The sequence below is a fragment of the Leucopleurus acutus genome (genome assembly GCF_964270905.1).
Source record: "Leucopleurus acutus genome assembly, chromosome: 1".
Taxonomy (NCBI): domain Eukaryota; kingdom Metazoa; phylum Chordata; class Mammalia; order Artiodactyla; family Delphinidae; genus Leucopleurus; species Leucopleurus acutus.
Genome location: NC_139142.1, coordinates 142622674 through 142642066, shown reverse-complemented (window position 1 = coordinate 142642066; position 19393 = coordinate 142622674). Strand labels below are relative to the sequence as shown.

Below are 19393 nucleotides of genomic sequence, written 5' to 3'. Positions count from 1 at the left end.
TTTTGACCACCTTCATTCAAATTCCCCTGCCCTCCCCCTATCTCTGGTAACCACAAATCTAATCTCTTTTTCTATGAGTTTGTTTGTTTGTTTTTTTGAAGTATAACTGACCTACAAAACTATGTTAGTTCCTGATGCCCAACATAGTGATTCGATATTTCTATACATTACAAAACGATCACCACTTTTTTGCCCATTTTAAAAATTGGGTTGTTTGTTTTTTTTGTTGTTGATTTGTAGGAGTTCCTTATATATTTTGGATATTAATCCTTTACAGATATGTGAATTGCAAATATTTTCTCCCATTCTGTGGCTTATCTTTTCACTCTTTTTTTTTTTTTTTTTGCGGTACGCGGGCCTCTCACTGTTGTGGCCTCTCCCATTGCGGAGCACAGGCTCCGGACGCACAGGCTTAGCAGCCATGGCTCACGGGCCCAGCCACAACAAGGCATGTGGGATCTTCCCGGACCGGGGCACGAACCCGTGTCCCCTGCATTGGCAGGTGGACTGTCAACCACTGTGCCACCAGGGAAGCCCTCTTTTCACTCTTTTGATAGTCCCCTTTTGATGGGACCTGCGCTTTTTGCAGGTAACCCAAGCATTTCTGGGGGGCTTATCTTCCCCTAGCTATGGATGAACAAATCAGAACACTGTGAGAGGTCAGATGTTCTCTACCTTTTGAGGATAGGGCATGAGGGATCCCCCTTCACCCATCTGCGTTTGGCCTACAAGGCTGGGTCCCTTCCTCTCTGTTCCCTTCAAGTGTTCCAAGTCGTGAATCATACAGGAAAGAAGTAAGAATAGTGAACTGAGCCTAGTCTCAGGACTCAAGAAAACAGGGCTTACTGACACATACTACAACACGGATGAACTTTGAAAACATCATGCTAAGTGAAGAAGCCAGTCACAAAAGACCATTTATTGTATAATTGCATTTATATGAAATGCCCAGAGTAGGCAAATCTGTACACACAGAAAGTAGATTAGTAGTTTTCTAGTGCTAGCAGGGTAGGGAAGGTGGGTTAGGGGGAGATGGGGAGTGACTGCTGAGGGGTATGGGTTTCTTTACTGGGTGATGAGAAGGTTCTAAGATTGATTGTGGTGTGATAGCACAACTCTGTGATATACTAAAAGCCATTGGATCGTATACTTTAAGGAGGTGAATTATATGGTCTATGAATTATATCTCTATAAAGCTGTTAGTTAAAAAAAAAAGAAAAGAAAAGAAACAAAGTTTCCTCAGTGACCTCCACCCTTCCCTCTGCCTCAGAATGCTGGTAACTTCTTCACTTGATGGGGAAGCGCAGCCGTGCCTGGATATGCTCGCAGGGGGCAGGCTTCATGGTCAGCCCGTAGGTAGGGGTTAGGTCCACTTTCACACCTGGTGGCACACTGAACTCCAGCTGCTGAAGCAAGATGGCCAGGAAGAGGAAGATCTCCCACTTGGCCAGGACCTCCCCTATGCACCGGCGCTTGCCCATGCCGAAGAGCATCATTTTCTCACTCAAGGTCTTGCTGATGGTGGTGTCATGGGCAGTGAGGAATCTCTCCGGCCGGAACTCAGATGGGTCCCCCCACAGCTTCCTGCGAGATGAACAGAGGAAGTGGTATCTCTGGGCTGGGGAGGCCCTTTGGGAAAGGCCTGGGTGGGGGACATCTGTGTTAGAATAGATCTAGCGCAATGAAAGGAGAGTGGGGAAAGGGGCCAAACTGTATTTTGATGTTTATTTCTTTTACATAGCTCTCTCTAAAATCACCAGCCTTGAAAATAGTGCTTTGTAATATTATTTATTTATTTATTTATTTATTATTATTATTTTTGCTGTACGCGGGCCTCTCACTATTGTGGCCTCTCCCATTGCGGAGCACAGGCTCCGGACGCGCAGGCTCAGCGGCCATGGCTCACGGGCCCAGCCGCTCCACGGCATGTGGGATCTTCCCGGACCGGGACACGAGCCCGTGTCCCCTGCATCAGCAGGCGGACTCTCAACCACTGCGCCACCAGGGAAGCCCTAATATTAATTTTTTATTTTAAAGAAATAATACTTTAACTAAAAGAAATTAAAAGAAGGAACACATGTCCATCTCTATCCTACTCAATATACAAGGGGAATCAACCGTCCATCCTGGTTTATGCTTATTGTTTTGGAGTAATTATTTACAGCATCCTTTTTCACACACAGACGTGCCCTAGTTTGGATGGTAAATTATATGATCCTCCTACCTGTAAAGTGAGATTTTCCAAAGAGGTCCCTAAGCCATTCACATCAGAATCGCCTGAGATACTCCACCTTACCTACCGAAGAGGAATCTCGGGGGACTGGGCACCGAAATCTAAAACCAACTTCCTGGTCAATGCACTAAAGTTTGAGAAACATGGACCTAAATTTTGTCCCTTAGAGCAGGCTGCAGAGCCATCGAGGCACCATTCCCTTATTGTATAACCAGTTCCTAGGGGGACAAACAGCCTTCCTGACTGCTGAACTTCACACATTTTTCAGTGGGGGATATGTACTCACGGGTCATGATTGACCTGCCACTGGTTTATGAAGACACAGCGTTCCTTGGGGATGTAGAAGCCGTTCAGTGTTGTGTCTCTTATTGTGCTAAGGAGGGAAGAGGGCTCTGTCAGGCTCACGGGCTGGAAAACTGGGATGGGTCTCTGGGAGGTTGTTTTTTTTCTTTTTAACAATTAAAAAAAAGTTGACTATAGTTAATTTACAATGTTGTGTTAGTTTCAGAGGTACAGCAAAGTGATTCAGCCATATATATACCTATATATTCTTTTTCAGGTTTTTTCCATTATAGGTTATTACAAGATATCGAATATAGTTCCCTTTACTATACAGTAGGTTTTTGTTGTTTATCTATTTTATATATAGTAGTTGTGTATATATTAATCCCAAACTCCTGATTTATATCCCCCCCCCGCAGAGGTTCTTGCTCCTTCACCCCACTCCAATAGCCTGTCCACCATGGTTTCTATACCGTACACTAGGAGGGAATAGCAGGGGCAAGGAAGGGTTGAAATTATTCTTCCCCTTTCTCAGATCCTATTCTTCAACAAAGTTTACTAAACTTTTCTCTGTACTCAGCTGTGCCCTTGGCCATTCTCTGGAGCCGAGAAACAGGCAGTCTGGGCCAGTCCTGGGGAGTCCCCAGCTTGGCTGAGGCATCAGGCCTCTTCCTCTGGGCATAACTAGACCAAAATATGGGCTGAAGTAAGTGTTCATTAACTCTCTTGACATTGTTAAAATCCCAGGACCTAATCAAGGACCAATGGCTGTAAGTCCTACAAAATATCAGAATGAAGTTATGCCAGCTGGATGAATCAAGAAAGGCTTCTAGGGGAGGGGAAGTTTGTGTCAGGATAAGGTAGGATAGGATTCTGGTAACCAGAGAAGACTGTAGACCTTCCAAGCAGAAGGTCCAACATAAGCAAAATTGGAGGCTGGCTGGTTCATGCTTGTAAGGGATGGTGAGGCCAGCCTGGCGGGGTTGAGAGTACCTGTAGGGAGGGAATGTGAGCAGAGGTGAATGAGAGCTGAGGTCAGAAGTGTGGTTTTTCTCCTGAGAGCTGGGTACTTTGATCATGTTTGGACTGGATGGGGGCAGAGTAGAGGCCAAGGTCTGTGAGGAATCTGGTGTCATGGCCAGGAAGGAGATGCTGAGGTCTGACCAGGGCCAGGGCTGAGAAGCTGGGGAGAAAACATGGCAATGATTTCAGAGGTGGGAGGGCAGAATAGGCAGGCCTCACCTGTGGGGGATGGTGAAGGGGACGAAGGAGGAGTGTCGGAAGGTCTCCAGGATGAAGGCCTCCAAATAAGGCAGCTGGGATCTGTCAGAGAGCCGGGGCCGCCGCTCCCTGCCAATCACTGTGTCTGCAGAACACAGAGGACGGACAAGGCTTAGGGGTTGTCCTGACTGCTCCACGGCATCTGCATCCCCAATCACACCAGGTGTCACTCTATGTGGTACTATGTCTGTTTACAGGTCTGAGACCCACTGACCCCCCCAGTATCCTCTAGGCAAGGGTGGGCACCATTGTATGCCCAGGGCTTGTACTTAGTAGGTACATAACAGCTATATGTAGATTGAACAGATGACCTGGGACCCCAAGGCTTCTCTCCACCAGAGGGTTAGGGGACACTACATACCCAGCTCCTCCTGGATCTTCCTCTGTATCTCAGGATTTGTCACAAGGTACAGAAGGCTCCAGGAGATGGCTGTTGTGATCGGATCAAGCCCTGGGCAACATGGGGCAAGGTGAGGAAGAAAGGAAGACAGGAACAAGAAGGCAGCATTTACCAAGCACCCACCATGTATGTAGCAAATATTGTCTTTCTCTGCCTCCTTTTCCCCCAAAGCCCCTCACCCTGAATTTTCTAAGGGCAGAGGTGGAGTCACCTCAGCACAAACTTGAGTCACTGCTTTCATGATTAGTTGCTGGAATTACAAGGGCCTAGACTTACAGCCCAGAGAAGCCTTTATTGTTTAGTTGGGGAAACTGAGGCCCAGAGGAGGAGAGGGACTTGGCTGAGTTTTCACTGGGAGTTGGTGGTACAGCCTGGGCTCAAACCTTGAGCCTGGGCCTGGTCTCTGTGTCCTGCACCATCTGACATGTAGTTGGTGAGTTATCTGATGGACCCCGGGGCTGGGCAAGGCTGTGTGTGAACAGCAGGCACTGAGGGATGGAGGGGCAGGGGTCTGGCTCCTACCGGCTCCAAAGATGTCGTTGACAAGGTTGACAGTCTTCTTCTGGAGCATGAGGCCCCCATTAGCTCTGGAGTTATCCTCGTAGTGCTTGAACAGGGCACCTACGATGTCCTGGACTCTGTTCTGAGGGGGCACAAGCTTAGGAGCACCCCAGAATTTCTGGGGTGGAAGTCTGGACCTTGCCCCATCCCATCTGGCACTGCCAGCTGGCCTCTGGGCAGTGGGTTGAGCTCACGACAGGAGCTGGTAGCAGCCCAAGGTAGGACTTAAAGTATCATTTCATGCCCCATTGACTCTTCCCCCCAATAACCCCAGGGGTCCAATTTCAGAGAAGGAGGTTGGGGTGAGTACAGGGAAGTAAGGTGACACCCGAGCTGGGAATTAGTCTCTGTCTGGGTTCAGTTTCCAGCAGAACAAAAGCCTTCTCATGATAACAGCACCCCACATTACAGGGCTCTGCCAGGGCCCCATTCATGACCTTATCTCTCTGGGGCTTTGAGCAGCCCTGAGAGGGAGGCTATAGGCATGAAGAAACTGAGGCCAGAGAGGGAGAGGGCTTGGCTCCAGGTCACACAGGTGATCTGAGATGTCCCAGAGCCTTCCTAGGCCTTGGCTGCACACCAGGTGTGTGGGTACCTTGGAGCTGGGTAAGAGGGGCCACACAGACTCTTGGGTGCCCTCACACTTCCCGTACCCTGGGCTTACCTTGTCAAAGTCCTGATAGCACTCCTGGACCATTTTCTGCAGGAACTGCAGGAACCTCTGGTTGAAGCTCTTGTACTTTTGCAGAGCAGGGTTGGGCAGGTATTTAAGGATGGGGAAGAAGTCCACGGGGCTCCCGGAGGAGGCAGTCTCCACGAAATCATGGGTGTTCGTCACAAGGCTGACCATCTCCTCACTGCTCTGGGGGAAGTGCTGCCCGAAGCATATGGCACCAATGACCTTGGCCACGGACACCACCACGTGGTCATAGGGGTCAAAGCGCCCAGGTCCTGCCATCAGCTCCTGGAACTTGCTGATGAGGGCCTCAGCCTCCTTGCGCACATGCATCTCCAGGTAGCAGGAGGATGAGGAAGCCGGATGTGAGGCAACGGAGAAGGATTTGAGAGCATTCTGGGCCAGGCGTCGCCGGGCAGCCCACACTGGTCCAGAGTCTGGGTTGAAGGTCATACTCTGGCCATCAGCGACTAAGGTGAAGCTGTAGAGGTCAGGCCGGCCCTTGAAATCATCACCCTGCCGCACCAGGGCCTGCCGGATGGTGTCCAGGCCGCTGAGCACCAGCACGGGTGTGCAGCCAATGCGGATCTGCAGCACATCTCCATAGCGCTGGCTCAGCCGCGACAGGGCCAAGTGTGGGCTCTTCCCCAACGTCAGCACGTGCCCGATCAGGGGCCAGCTCCAGGGCCCTGGTGGACTCTTCAGGCCTTTAGGGACCCAAGGCTGCCAGGCCCTGACCACCCAGAATACCAGGCAGAAGGTGGCAGAGGCCAGGAGAAGCTCTGTGGCTGAGAAAGGAGTGGCCTGGGACAATGCCATTTGTACCAACTACAGGGGAAGAGAACGGAGGAGCCAGACTGAGGGACGAGATAGAGCCACTCATTCATTCATTTACTCAGTCAATAAGCACTTGTACATGTTCTGTGCTTGGCTGCCAGCTGGACACCAGAAAGACTAAGTTGCATTCACTAAATTACATGGATTCTTCATCCCAGGAGCTCACCCATGGTGTATCACAGAATCTGAGCGCTGGAAAAGAGCCCTGAGATTCCCAACTTGAGCATCTGAAATCCCAGCCCTGGCCATCCCCTCTGCCCATCACCTGTTACCAATTCTGAGGCTGAAGTGATCACTTCAAAACGGAGCACTCTTGTGGACCCCAGTGCAGGGTGTATCCTGGGCATTGTACCGCAGGGACCCTTACTGCTGATACCTCCTCATACCCTCGGAACAGGGAGCTGCTCCCCGCTAGCAACACTGATGGGATCAAGGTCCCAGGGCTGACGCAAATGGCTTCTGATGCCCCCTTCCCCAGGGCATTCTTTATCAAGACCAACCAGGACACCTCCTCCAAGGACAAGTCCCCATTCTCTCAGTCTTTTTTTTTTTTTGGCTGTGCGGCACAGCATGTGGGAATCTTAGTTCCCAAACCAGTGATCAAACCTGTGCCCCCTGCAGTGGAGGCATGGAGTCCTAACCACTGGACCACCAGGGAAGTCCAAACCCCCGCCCCATCCTCTCACAGTCTGGAAGGCTGAGGTTGGGCTGCACCCAGGGCCAGGGCTGCCCTCATGCCAGGTGGGGTGCCCTACCCACCTCTTCAATCCAGTCACACTAAGGGTCCTTAGAGGTGGCCCAGTCCAAGCTTCTCATTTAAAAATGGGGAAACCAAAGTCTGGAGCTGGGCAGCAAGAACTAGAACTCAGGACTTCCCTGGTGGCACAGTGGTTAAGAATCCACCTGCCATTTCAGGGGACACGGGTTTGAGCCCTGGTCCAGAAAGATCTCACATGCCGCAGAGCAACTAAGCCCATGCGCCACAACTACTGAGCCTGCGCTCTAGAGCTCGTGAGCCATAACTACTGAGCCCACATGCAACTACTGAAGCCCGAGTGCCTAGAGCCTGTGCTCCGCAACAAGAGAAGGCCCCGCTCGCTGCAACCAGAGAAAGCCCACGTGCAGCAATGAAGACCCAATGCAACCAAAAAAAAAAAAAACCATAACTCAGACCTCCTACACCTAACCCAGTGTTCCCCCCATCCCTCCATCTCCACGGGTTCCCAGGATTTTTGATGGGGAATCCCAAGCGCTAAGACATGAGCCCAAGAAAGGTACCTGTAGAGGCAGGTGCTTGAGATCAGCAGGATTGTGGAAGCTGATACAGAGCTTCTGGCTCCGGGTGAGTGGCCTTTCATAACTACCACCCCAATCAGGTTGGCCTTGCTGTCCTGGTCACCTGATATCAAAGTCACCAAAAAAAGTTGAAAGGATCAGCTCTTGGCCTTGGGCCATGATCCCTCAGCTCCACCTACCTCCCAGGGCCCAGGGGCAGCTCTTCTGGGGATAGGTACTTTGTCCCTGGGGAGGAATGTCCAACTCCTTTCAGGGTCCAGAGTCTGGAGGTAATGCTTATTTCTCTCAAGGGCAAGGCAGGGTGCTGGGAGTGAAAGTTCTCTGGGCTAGTCCAACCTACTTTCCCATTGCACCCATGAGGAGGGACCCTGCCTGGGGGCACTCAGTCCAGCCTGATCAGCGGGGGAGACTCACTGCTCCTCTCCAGAAAGGTGCCCTGTAATACCCCTCCAACAACCTGTGAAACCAGATAAGAAATAGGTACGTTCTGACCGCCTCTGAATTTCAGCCCTGGTCCTTAATCTGGAAACAAGACATGATGAGGATCCTATATTGTAAAGAGAGGCCCCCTCAGCCTCCTCCCTCTTGGTGAGAGATGGTAAAAGTGAATGAAGAAAATTCATGTTGTGGGGGCATAGCAACCGGCTTGGAATCTTCAAAGTGGTCAATGTCATTAAGAAAGAAAGAAAGAAAAAAAAGACAAGGGCCTTTCCTAGAGCAAAGAGACTAAAGAGACCACCAAATGCCAAAAATGTGTGAACACTGGGGCTTCCCTGGTGGTGCAGTGATTGAGAGTCTGCCTGCTGATGCAGGGGACACGGGTTCGTGCCCCAGTCCGGGAAGATCCCACGTGCCGCGGAGCGGCTAGGCCCGTGAGCCATGGCCACTGAGCCTGCGCGTCGGGAGCCTGTGCTCCGCAACGGGAGAGGCCACAGCAGTGAGAGGCCCGCGTACCGCCAAAAAAAAAAAAAAAAAAATATGTGAACGTTGATTGGGCCCTGGATTTAAAAAACTTTTTTTAAAGCTAAAAAAGACATTTTTGGGACAACTGAAGCTACATAAACAAGGACTCGAGATTAGATGATATTATGGGATTAATGTTAATTTTTTTCGATATGAGCCTAGCATCATGATTATGTAGGAGAATATTTCAGGAAATATTCTTAGGAAATTAATGTTCTTAGGAGATGAATGCTGTAGTGCTTAGGGGGTGAAATATCATGATTTCTGCAACTTACTTTTAAATGGTTCTGTTTAAAAAAATGTACATCTATCTGCGTATCTCTATAGAGAGGAGAGAGAGAGAGTAGATATGACAGATGTCAGCTATCTAAGAACCTACGTGAAGGTACGTGGGTGTCCGTTGTATGAAAGGGAGCTTTGAAGTGGAGGGCTGGCTGTTGTTTGGTAAGGAGTCCCATAGTGCTTCTCTCCTCCCTCATCTCACAAAGCCAAGTGAAGGAGCTCCAGGAGACCCAAACCTTAAGAGTGGGATAGCTGCAGGAAGGGAACTCCTCAGCTGTGAGTCCAGATGGGTTGGACCATGGTGAGGGAGACTGTGGCATTCGTGTATTTATCACAAACTTTACAACGCCCTATGCTTATGGGCTGGCGTTGTTATAAGAGCTTTATATCTGTTAACAAAAAAACATTCTCAGTAATCCTATGGGATGGAAATTAATACTATTCTCATATTACAATATGAGGGGTAACGGAGGCACAAAAAGTTATGTAATTTGTTGTAGGTCACATAGCAATGTGTTAGAGTTGGGCTCAAATCTTCAGAAGATTGTGCTCCAGACCACTATGGGCACCTGCTTGACATGTGTCCCTGGATCTGGGGGAAATGTGTGGACATATGGAGGCAGAGCAGAGTAGCCTGTCATGGCAGGGGCAGCAGAAGGCAGCCTGCACAGCCCAAGTTGGGTGCCTTACTAGGATGTGAGTCTCCGAAGGGCCAGTGGACATGCTGAAGGGAACTGGACTTGAACTGCATGGATAAGACCTGGCTACAGAGGGGTGAGAAACCCCGCAATGACGGGCTATAGGGGGTACCCTGCGGGAACTAGCTGAGGGGTGTGCAAGAGGGCAGCCAGAGCCCAGCAGCTATGTTAGGAACTGTGTGATGTGGAGGACACAATGGGGCTCAAAGGTACTCGATGAAAAGCTGGCAGTGGAATGTCTGCTACATACAAGGGCATTCGGAGCTAAGAGGCAAGATAAACAGCACCAGCCAAATAAAAAGAGATTGGTTCCTGGAACTCTTCCCTGGTGGCACAGTGGTTAAGAATCCACCTGCCAATGCAGGGGACATGGGTTCGAGCCCTGGTCCGAGAAGATCCCACATGCCGTGGAGCAACTAAGCCCGTGCACCACAACTACAGAGCCTGCGCTCTACAGCCCGCGAGCCAGCTACTGAAGCCCATGTGCCACAACTACTGAAGCCCGTGTGCCTAGAGGCCGTGCTCTGCAACAAGTGAAGCCACCGCAATGAGTAGCCCGCACACCATAACGAAAAGTAGCCCCTGCTCGCTGCAACTAGAGAAAGCCCGCGCGCAGCAACGAAGACTCAAAACGCAGCCAAAAATAAATAAATAAATTTCTAAAATACTTAAAAAAACAAACAAACAAAAAACAAAGGGCAAGGCTGGGGAATCTGACAAATCTGTCTGAAGACTGTGGCTGAGAGGAAAGGAAAGATGTTTTCTCTCTGTACCTTCACTGGGTTCAGCTCACTCTATAAAAAAGGTCAAGGTTTGAAGTTAGAGTAGGTTTTGTAGAAAACTGACTATTTCTCTCTGTCTCTCTTCCCTCCTGTCTTTTCCTTTCTCTCTCCCTCTCTGTCTCTCTCTCTCTCTGATTATCTAAAGTCATACTTTATTCAGATTTTCTTAGTTTTTGCCTAACGTCCTTTGTCCTTTCTTGTTCCAGGGTCCCAACAAGGAGGACACCACATTACATTGAGTCACCATATCTCTTTAGGTTCCCCTTGGTTGAGACATTTCTCAGACTCTTTTTTCAGGAGAACTGGTCAGGTATTTTGTAGAATGTCCCACTATTGTGATTTGCCTGATGTGTTTCTCATGGTAAGACTGGGGTTATGGGTTATTGGTAGGAAGACCACAGGAGTAAAGTGCTATTTTCATCATATCATATCAAGGGTACATACTATCAACTTGACAGGAAGGTTGATGTTGATGTTGGTCAGCTGACTGCAGTAGTGTTTTTCAGGTTTCTCCATGGGAACATTACTCTTTTCCCCTTTCTGTACTGTGCTCTTTGGAAGGGAGTCAGGTACACAGCCCACACCAACAAATGGAGAGTTCTTCTCCCCTCCTTGAGGACAGTCTCTGTGTAAATTATTTGGACTTCTGCATAAGAGATGATTTATCTTTTTATTTTAAATATTTTCTTAAAACTTTTTATTAAATTACAAGATACATATAGAAAAGTGCAGATAATCTGTACAGCTCAATGAATTTTTTACAGATTTAACAAGAGTCTTGTAATCAGTCCTCAGATCAAAAGACAGAATGTTACCGGCACCCTAGAAACCCCTCGCGCTCCCCTAAGGATAACAATGACCCCAACTTCTAATAGCATAAATTAGTTTTGTTAGTTTTTGTTTTTCATGTAAATTAAATCATGCTGTGTACTTTTTTTGGCATGGAACTTTAAAAATTTAATAGATTTCATTTTTATAGCAGTTTAGGTTTACAGAAAAATGGAATGAAAGTACAGAGAGCTCCCATATGCCTCCTCCCCCAATCAGTTTCCCCTGTTATTAACATCTTGCATTAGTGTGATACATTTATTACAATTGGTGAATGAATATTAATACAATATTATCAACTAAAGTCCATAGTTTACATTAAGATGAACTCTTTGTGTTATGCAGTTCTATGAATTTTCTTTCACTTTTAAAAATTGTGGTAAAATATAAAACATAAAATTTACTGTTTCAAACTTTTTTTTTTTTTTTTTTTTTTTTGCGGTACGTGGGCCTCTCACTGTTGTGGCCTCTCCCGTTGCGGAGCACAGGCTCCGGACGCACAGGCTCAGCGGCCATGGCTCACGGGCCCAGCCGCTCCGCGGCATGTGGGATCTTCCCAGACCAGGGCACGAACCCGTGTCCCCTGCATCAGCAGGTGGACTCTCAACCACTGCGCCACCAGGGAAGCCCCCATTGGATTGTTTTTAATCTTTAGATTTCAGCCATCCTTGAGTGTCTGTTGACTACTTCCCTTTTTAAAACCCCTCAATGTTCCCCATAGATTTCAAGATAAAAACTGAACTCCTTTGCTTGGCACCCAAAGGCTTCCGCGGCAGCTCTTGCTTAACCTCCCTGGCCTTGTTGCCACCACATCCCACTTGCCCCGCCTCCATTGTCTTTCTCCATATATTGATCCCTTTACTGGAAACCTGCACCCCATCCTGTGTTCCCTGGCCAGCTCCTGCTCATCATTTTATACGCTGCTCAGCTGTCACCATGCTGGCTGGGTCTGAGCCCCTCCTCTGAGATCCCACAGGCCCCAAACTGCCCTCCTCGACAGCCCCCATCATGCTGTTTCCCCCATGGACTGTGAGATCCTTGAAGGTCAAGGCAACCTCTGCTTTTCTTCAGATTTCTAGTCTCTAGCACAGGGACTGACACACAGCATGTATTTAGAAAAAGATTTGTTGAATCAATTAGCGTTCACAAGTGAGAGTGCTAGCCTGTGTTAAGAGTTTCGTGAAGACTGCTTTCAGCATTTTCCTGCATTGGTTTTATAGAAATGACAAGTAATAATCCTTACAGTTGAAATTTATTGAGTACCCACTCTGCCCCAAGATCTGTGCTGATGTTTAACACTGGCCGTCTCTGTGAGCTTCATAGCAGCACTATGAGATGGGTACTATTATTGGCCTCATTTTACAGTTGATGAAATGAAAGCCTAAAGATGTTAAGTAATTTTCCCCAGAGCCAGAATACGGGGAAAAAGCAGTTCAGTGGGCACGGTGCAGGGGAGAGGGCAAATCAGGAAGCTATCATGAGAGAAGGCACATTGAGAGTTGACTATCCGGGGGGAGCCCAGGGAGAGGCAGGGTGTGGCTACGGTTAGGGTGAGGGTCACTCAACAAGTTTATCTAGTGCACATTCACCAGCCTGGCCAGTGGTCAAAACACAGTAAATGGCAGCCTTTTCCCTGCTTCTGTGGGGCAAGTCCTCCTCTGTGCCCCTCATCATTCCATTCTCACCTCTCTTGTGGATCTAGCCACAAAGAGCTGTAGTTTGGGGCTGAATCATCATCTAAACTAAACCCTAAATCAGACTGTGGGTCCCTCCAAGACAGAGGCTGAGTCCCATTCATCTCTGTGCCCAGACCTGGCAGAGAGGAAGGACCATGGTGGACACAGGTGCTGTGGGAAGCACAGGCAAATAATTAAAGCTGGGGCGGGTGTGTGTCTCACAATCTATTATATAAGGACCGGGAGATTCAGTCCTGGACATCCAGTCACCCGCTACTGCATGTGTCCACCCAGAGGGCCCCTGCCCCTGCCTCCTCAACATGTCCAAATGGATGATGTCACCTCCCTGCCCAAACACCTTCCCTCTGGGTCGTCACCCTAGCTAGAAACCTGGGAATCCGCAAAGACTCCTTCTCTTATTCACCTCCCACCAAACTCTCAAGATTCTACCACCTAAATACCTCTTGAGTCTGACCGATTTCTCCATCACTGTGGTGCTGCCTGGAGAAGATTCTCAGCTCTGCTTCCCACCTGGACTTTTGCAGGAACCTCCTATCTGGTATCACTGTCTCTAGGGCAGTGTTGCCCAGTAGAACTTCCTGTGATGATGGAAATATTCTAAGTCTGTGCTATCCAATAAGGTAGCCACCAGTCACATGTGGGTACTGAGCATTTGAAAAGGCTGGTACAACAGAAATACTGAATTTTTAATTCTATTTAATTTTAAATGTAAGTACCTGCATGTGGCTAGTGGCTACTGTATTGAATGGCACAGTTCTAGGCTCCCTCCCTGCCATCCCTCCAATCTGGGCTCCACAGTGCCGCCCAGCTGAACTTCCTGAAATTGCAAATCTGAGCAGTCCATATCCCTTTGTAAAATCCCTTAGTACTAATTTCTTAAGACATTCAAAAACCAAACCAAACTCCTTAGCTCAGCATGTGAGCCAGGTCCTACTCCCTTCTCTCACTTTGTTTCCCATGACTCCCTCCCTCTCATGCATCTTTCCCACCAGTCAGAAGGAACTCTTAGAATTCTTCTAGTTTTCTGCCTCTGTGCATTCAGACGCGTTGTTCCCTCTGCTTGGAACACCCTACCCTCCTCTCAATCACCTCTTCCCCATCCAACAAACACTCTCATGGAAATGCATTGCTTCCAGGTTAGAGATGCTTACTTATATTGCAGTACTATGATGCATATATGACAAAGCATTCTCATCTCTCCATTAAAACAAAGCCTCCAAAACTCTGCTCCAGGTCCACCTCCTCTGGGGTGTGTCCTGACCCCCTACTCTGGTTTAGATCCTCCTCCTTTGGGCGTAGCTCTCCTGTGGCACAAACACCACGGTGGCATATTGCTTTGGTTTCCTTTGCCCTCTCTAGACCGCGAACAACTTGAGGCAAACTATGTTCTTATTTACTCAGTTTTTAGTACAGTACCTGTCACATAGTGGACGTTCAGCCATATTCTTTGAGCATAAATTATGTTGCCAGCCACTGTTCTCAGAGGAGACTTAGAGCAGTGAATAAGGCAGACCTTGCCTTTGTGGAGGAGACGGACAACAAGCAAGCAAACAGATGAATGAAATCATTGCAGACCCAGGTTGTGCTGAAAATCCTCTTTGTCCTCCACATCCACTCCCCCCCTTCTCCACCCCACTCTAGGCACTGAGAGGCTGACCTCAGTAGACTGTGTCAGTGGGCTCCCCATCCTCTGGTGACTTGTTGGGTTCAGTCAATGGGAGGCATGGGCATGAGATGGGAGGGTGGGAGGAGAGTGAGTCTGGGGTATTTTTTCTCCAGACCCTCCCTGCAAAGTCACCATGCTAGGCCACAGCTCCTGCCAGGCAGCTCTCCTCTCCTTACAGTTCTCTCTCTCTGGGTTCCAGAAACAGATCCTTCCTCTTGCCCCTTCAGGCTCAAGACAGTAAGGGCTCCTCTCTGTTACTAGTCATATGGTACCACACTATCCTGTGTTAGTTTCTCTATAACCTGTCAACACCTTTGTAAATAGTCCCCTTATTAAACTCTTCTCAATGATTCAGTTTTGAATGGATTCTGTTCTTGCAAGGACCATGAATAATAAAGTGGTTCTTTGCAAATTTCTGCTCCACCATCCTTGGAATATCAGCCTTTCCCCAAGGTCACAATATGGCTGCTACAGTTCCAGCCATCACATCCGGACATGACAAGGGCCAGAGGGACAAGAGCGCATCTCTTGTCATACATCCCTTTTTTAAAAAATTAATTAATTAATTAATTATTAGGCTGTGTTGGGTCTTCGTTGCTGCGCGTGGGCTTTCTCTAGTTGCGGTGAGCAGGGGCTACTCTTCGTTGTGTTGCACGGGCTTCTCATTGCGGTGGCTTCTCTTGTTGCAGAGCACGGGCTCTAGGTGCACGGGCTTCAGTAGCTGTGGCACGTGGGCTCAGTAGTTGTGGCTCGTAGGTTCTAGAGCGCAGGCTCAGTAGTTGTGGCACACGGGCTTAGTTGCTCCACGGCATGTGGGATCTTCCTGGACCAGGGTTCTAATCCGTGTCTCCTGCATTGTCAGGTGGATTCTTAACCACTGCACTATCAGGGAAGTCCCAGATCAGAGTGTTAGTCTCTCTCCCTGTAGAGTCTTTGCATGCTAGCAGCAACTCTCTACTGAAGGCCACAGCTCCTCTCTATAGCCTCTCCACAGCCACCTCCTCCGGGTTCTGTTCCGCTCTTTCCCCTCATCACTTCTGGCCTTGCTGCTGCTAGCCCTGGACTGCTGCATTGTCCCTATTGATTTCCCTAAACGCTGAACCTTTGTGAATGGTCCCTTTATTAAATTCTCCTCAATGACTTAGTTTGAGGGGGCTCTCTGTTTCCTGCAGGGGCTGACCCTGACAGATACAGGGAGGGACTTGCCTGGTGTGTCTTAGGAACCTCAGGCTACTCTTGTGCCTGGAGAGGAGTGAGCCGGGGAAGCAGGAGTAACAGGTGAGGAGGTCAGAGGGATAATGGGAGCCACATCTGGAAGGGCCCTGCAGGCCATTGTAAGGACTGTTTCCTCTGAGATTCTTCAAAAACTTCCTTCTGAAAACTTCAACTTGGGGAAAGGATGGGGTCTCTTCCTCAGCTAGGAGCTGGGAGTGCAAATGGGGCACCTTCCTTCCCAGGGCATCCCAGCCAGCAGGGTGTGAACTCTGCTCCCAGAGCAGTGAGATGGCACAGACTCATCTGATGATCTCTGCCTCGAGTGTGGGTTCTCTCCAGGCACTTCCCAGCCAACAACTCCTCACCTCCACCATGGGGTGTTCTGAAGATAAAACTAGCCACTCACAGTGGTGCTGATGGTGGCATTGTTGGCACAGAGGCAAACCAGTGGGAAGCTATTAGATAGGAGTAACTTCTTAGGATTCTGTCCAACCTGCCCAGGCCTTTTTGGATCTGTCTCAAGTTCTGAGGTTTAATCACTCAGAGAATGCTCTTGGGTAAGCCTCTCTGGCCTGCAGGTTTTGGTTATAATTCTTCCAGTTGCAAATCCCCAAATCCACTCCTACTAGAAGAGAAAGATGAGGAGGAGGAGAAGGAGGAGAAAGAAGAAGAGAAAGAGGAAACAGTAAAGAAGAAGGAAAAAGGGGGAAAGGAGGAGATGGCGGAAGTGGTGATGTTATTGACTCACGTAACGGAGATGTTTTATGGTGTACTTCATTGGCTTCAGGAATAACTGGATCTAGGTGCTCAATGTCATCAATTCTTTCCCTCCCTCCCATCATCTCCCAGTTCTTTCCTCTAATGGGCTTCTCAAAAAATGGCCACTGGTAGGTCCAGAATTATTTTCTAACCAGCTTAGCCACCATTGGCAGAAAGAGAACATTTCTTTACCAACAATATCATTAAAACCCCACAGGGCTCTCACTGGCTTGGTCTGAGTCATGTGTCAGCCTGGTAGCCTGGGGTAGAGTTAGTTCCACCAAGCCTATTGGCTAAGAGTAGGGGTGGGGTGGTCCCCAAAGGACAATTGAAGTGGTATTTCAAGAAGAAGAGAGGAAGGATGCTGGGCACACGAAACCACTCGCATGTCGACTATCACTGGTGTGACCATATAATTTATTGCCCAAGCCAGGACTCTTTTGAGAAGGAAAGAGGGCTTTTTTTTTTTTTTGCGGTACGCGGGACTCTCACTGCTGTGGCCTCTCCCGTTGCGGAGCACAGGCTCCGGACGCGCAGGCTCAGCGGCCATAGCTCACGGGCCCAGCTGCTCCGCGGCATGTGGGATCCTCCCGGACCGGGGCACGAACCCGCGTCCCCTGCATCGGCAGGCAGACTCTCAACCACTGCGCCACCAGGAAGCCCCCAGAGGGTACTTTTAATAGACAAGACAACAGGCTTAGTCCAAGACTATCCTAGGAAAGTATTGTCACCCTATCTATAGCAGCCAAGAGCCAGAGAGCCAGGGGCTGTCCCATCTGAGCCTTGGATCCTGCAAACCAAATCTCTCTGGCTCTCTGGGCACAGGTAGGAGAGGAGAAGGCGCTCAGGGCTCAGATCTCAGGTGGGGTGGAGGGTGGCTTGGTGGGGTGAGGACACATTGGAAGACAAGTCCCAGTTCTCCACATCCACTCAAACTCTACTCTTCTCAAACTGCCTCACCTCCACCTCCCACTTGTTCAAGTTATGGCCCCTCCTTATGCCAGGTGTGCCCTTCCTGTACTCCTCATACACCAGGACCCTTCTCTAGTCCTCTGCTCTCCCCCAGGGGTCTCAGCCTTCTCACAGCTCCTGTAGCATTTCCAGATTTAGCATAGGCTCTGTTCAGCCTGCTTCCTGCTTCCACCTTGGGGTAGGGGTTTTATTCTGGGTCTTGTCTCCTCATCCCCTTGCCATGTAGCCCTCAGCAGTGCTGACTGAAGACTCTAAGCTGGGTCACTCTGCTGGGCCAAAACCCTCAGCTGTCTCTCTCCCTCCAGCCCAGAGCCCTCTCCTTTCTGCACTGCCCACTCCTTCCTCTGTGTTCCTGGTATCGATCGCTAGGGAATCCTAGCCAAAGGGCTTCTCACGCAAAGGCATACAAACTTTGACCCAGGATTGGCTGTTCAGCTCCGGGTCAAGGTCCTCTAACCTCCTGCCTGTCTCCCTCTTTCTCTGCCCCATGCTCCTGAGGGTCCCCTCCTATCTTGAGAGCTGTTCCCCAAGTCAGGGCTTGGTGATGAGAAGTGCAGGGCCTCCCATAACCCCAGTACCCCAGACTCCTGTCCAGGAAGATGGGGCGATGGGGGGCCCTGACCTAGAGGCTGAGCCTGTCTACCTTTGGCGCCCTGGGGCTTTGCTGGTAGTCTGGGACAATAAATCATGGTGGGAAGAGCCCTGGCCTAGAAGCAAGGGGCTAGAGTTCCGGGCTCTGCTTTGATTTGTCATTTGTCCTCAGGCCTTCTTCTTTCTGGCATCGGTCTCTCCAGCTGAGAAGTGGGAGAGGAATTGGCTTAATTAGCTAATGAATTTCTTTGGGATTAAGAGCCCCTTGGAGAATGTGAGAAAAGAAGCGTATCTTCTACCAAGAGAAGTGGTTTTCTGTGTCCTGGTCAGGAACCCCAGCAGATGGTCTTCCAGTCATGACGAGCAGGCTGCCATGATTCTCTAGAGCTAGGGCATTGGTGGGGACTCTGAGTGCAAAGGGAGAGATTGGGCTGCAGAGCAGGTGATGGATTTGGGAGTACCTTGCTTCCCACTTCCTTGCCATGGCTTCTACACAAGTTTTTTCCACTCTCTGTGGCTCTAGCCCCAGTTGGGATTAAAGGACAGACCTCTCTTGGGTACCATGGAGTTTCTCAGGCTGAGCCAGAGATGCAAAGGTGAAATGAATGGGAGGATGCTGGACAGAATGGAAGCTCAGCAATACCTCCCTTGCCTCCTGCTTGTTCTGTTACCTAAACTCCACCATTATAGCATCAGTACTTTGGGCTCAACACCCTGGTCATGTGCCCCATTCGTAATACAGCTGGGTTTAACTCCTTTACCAAGTCCTTTATCTTGCAAGGACCTGGCTTATTAGATCAATTTCCCACAGGCTGGTTTTCTGTGTTAGAGCATGGGGGATGGAGTGACAGGTTGGGTTGGGGTACTAGCAAGAGTCAAATGTCCTGAGAATTACCATGGAATAGTGCTGGAAACAGACCAGGAGAAATCTAACTTGCTGTGGAAAGGATCCAGGAAGCCTTCTCAGAGGAAGTGATGTTTTAGCTGAGACTTTAAGTAGGGGAGATTAGAAGTAGAGGTGGGCATTCCTGGTAGGTTCTGCTAAAGATTCTGGTTTCTATTCAGATGGGAGCTACTGAAGGGGCAAGGTGGTGTTGGAATGAGATTTTGCATCTTTGAAAAGACCACTTTGGATGCCACAGGGTGGAGAAGGAATTGGAGAGAGTGAAAGGCAGATGATACCCAGGCTTCAAGGCTGTTAGTACTCTAGGGAGCAATGATGGGGGCCTGGATGAGGTTGTGGCAGGGGGGCTGGACAGATACCAAAGTGGAGAAATATGTCCTTTACCCCTTCAGTCTGTTCTCAGCACAGTAGCCAGTGATCTTCCTTGACTCAGACACCACAATATCTCTATCTCACACAAAGAAAGTCCC

At 49.2% G+C, this 19393-nt stretch overlaps 1 protein-coding gene across 2 annotated transcripts; it reads right to left on the bottom strand.

Moving 5' to 3' along the window:
• Positions 1-365: 365 nt before the first annotated feature.
• On the bottom strand, positions 366-7647 carry LOC309965135 (cytochrome P450 1A2). 2 transcript variants are annotated; one of them, XM_082844459.1, is made up of 7 exons: positions 7549-7647; positions 5422-6261; positions 4719-4839; positions 4158-4247; positions 3758-3881; positions 2520-2606; positions 366-1584 (listed from the first exon to the last, which is right to left on the bottom strand). In XM_082844459.1, exons 2-7 carry the CDS (start codon positions 6250-6252, stop codon positions 1287-1289), a joined length of 1551 nt encoding a protein of 516 aa, XP_082700585.1. In that variant the 5' UTR covers positions 6253-6261; positions 7549-7647; the 3' UTR covers positions 366-1286. The 2 variants fall into 2 exon arrangements, with proteins under 2 accessions (XP_082700585.1, XP_082700586.1); XM_082844460.1 differs by lacking the exon at positions 2520-2606.
• Between the last annotated feature and the right edge of the window lie 11746 nt (positions 7648-19393).

Bases quoted from the DNA above. Each gene is read 5' to 3' on its own strand.
- LOC309965135 (XM_082844459.1), bottom strand. From the start codon at position 6,252: ATGGCATTGTCCCAGGCCACTCCTTTCTCAGCCACAGAGCTTCTCCTG. The intron at 4,840-5,421 runs GTAAGCCCAGGG...GTGCCCCCTCAG, and splicing joins GCTATCAGGACTTTGACAAG to AACAGAGTCCAGGACATCGT. The intron at 1,585-2,519 runs GTGAGTACATAT...TTCATCTCGCAG, and splicing joins TGGCAGGTCAATCATGACCC to GAAGCTGTGGGGGGACCCAT.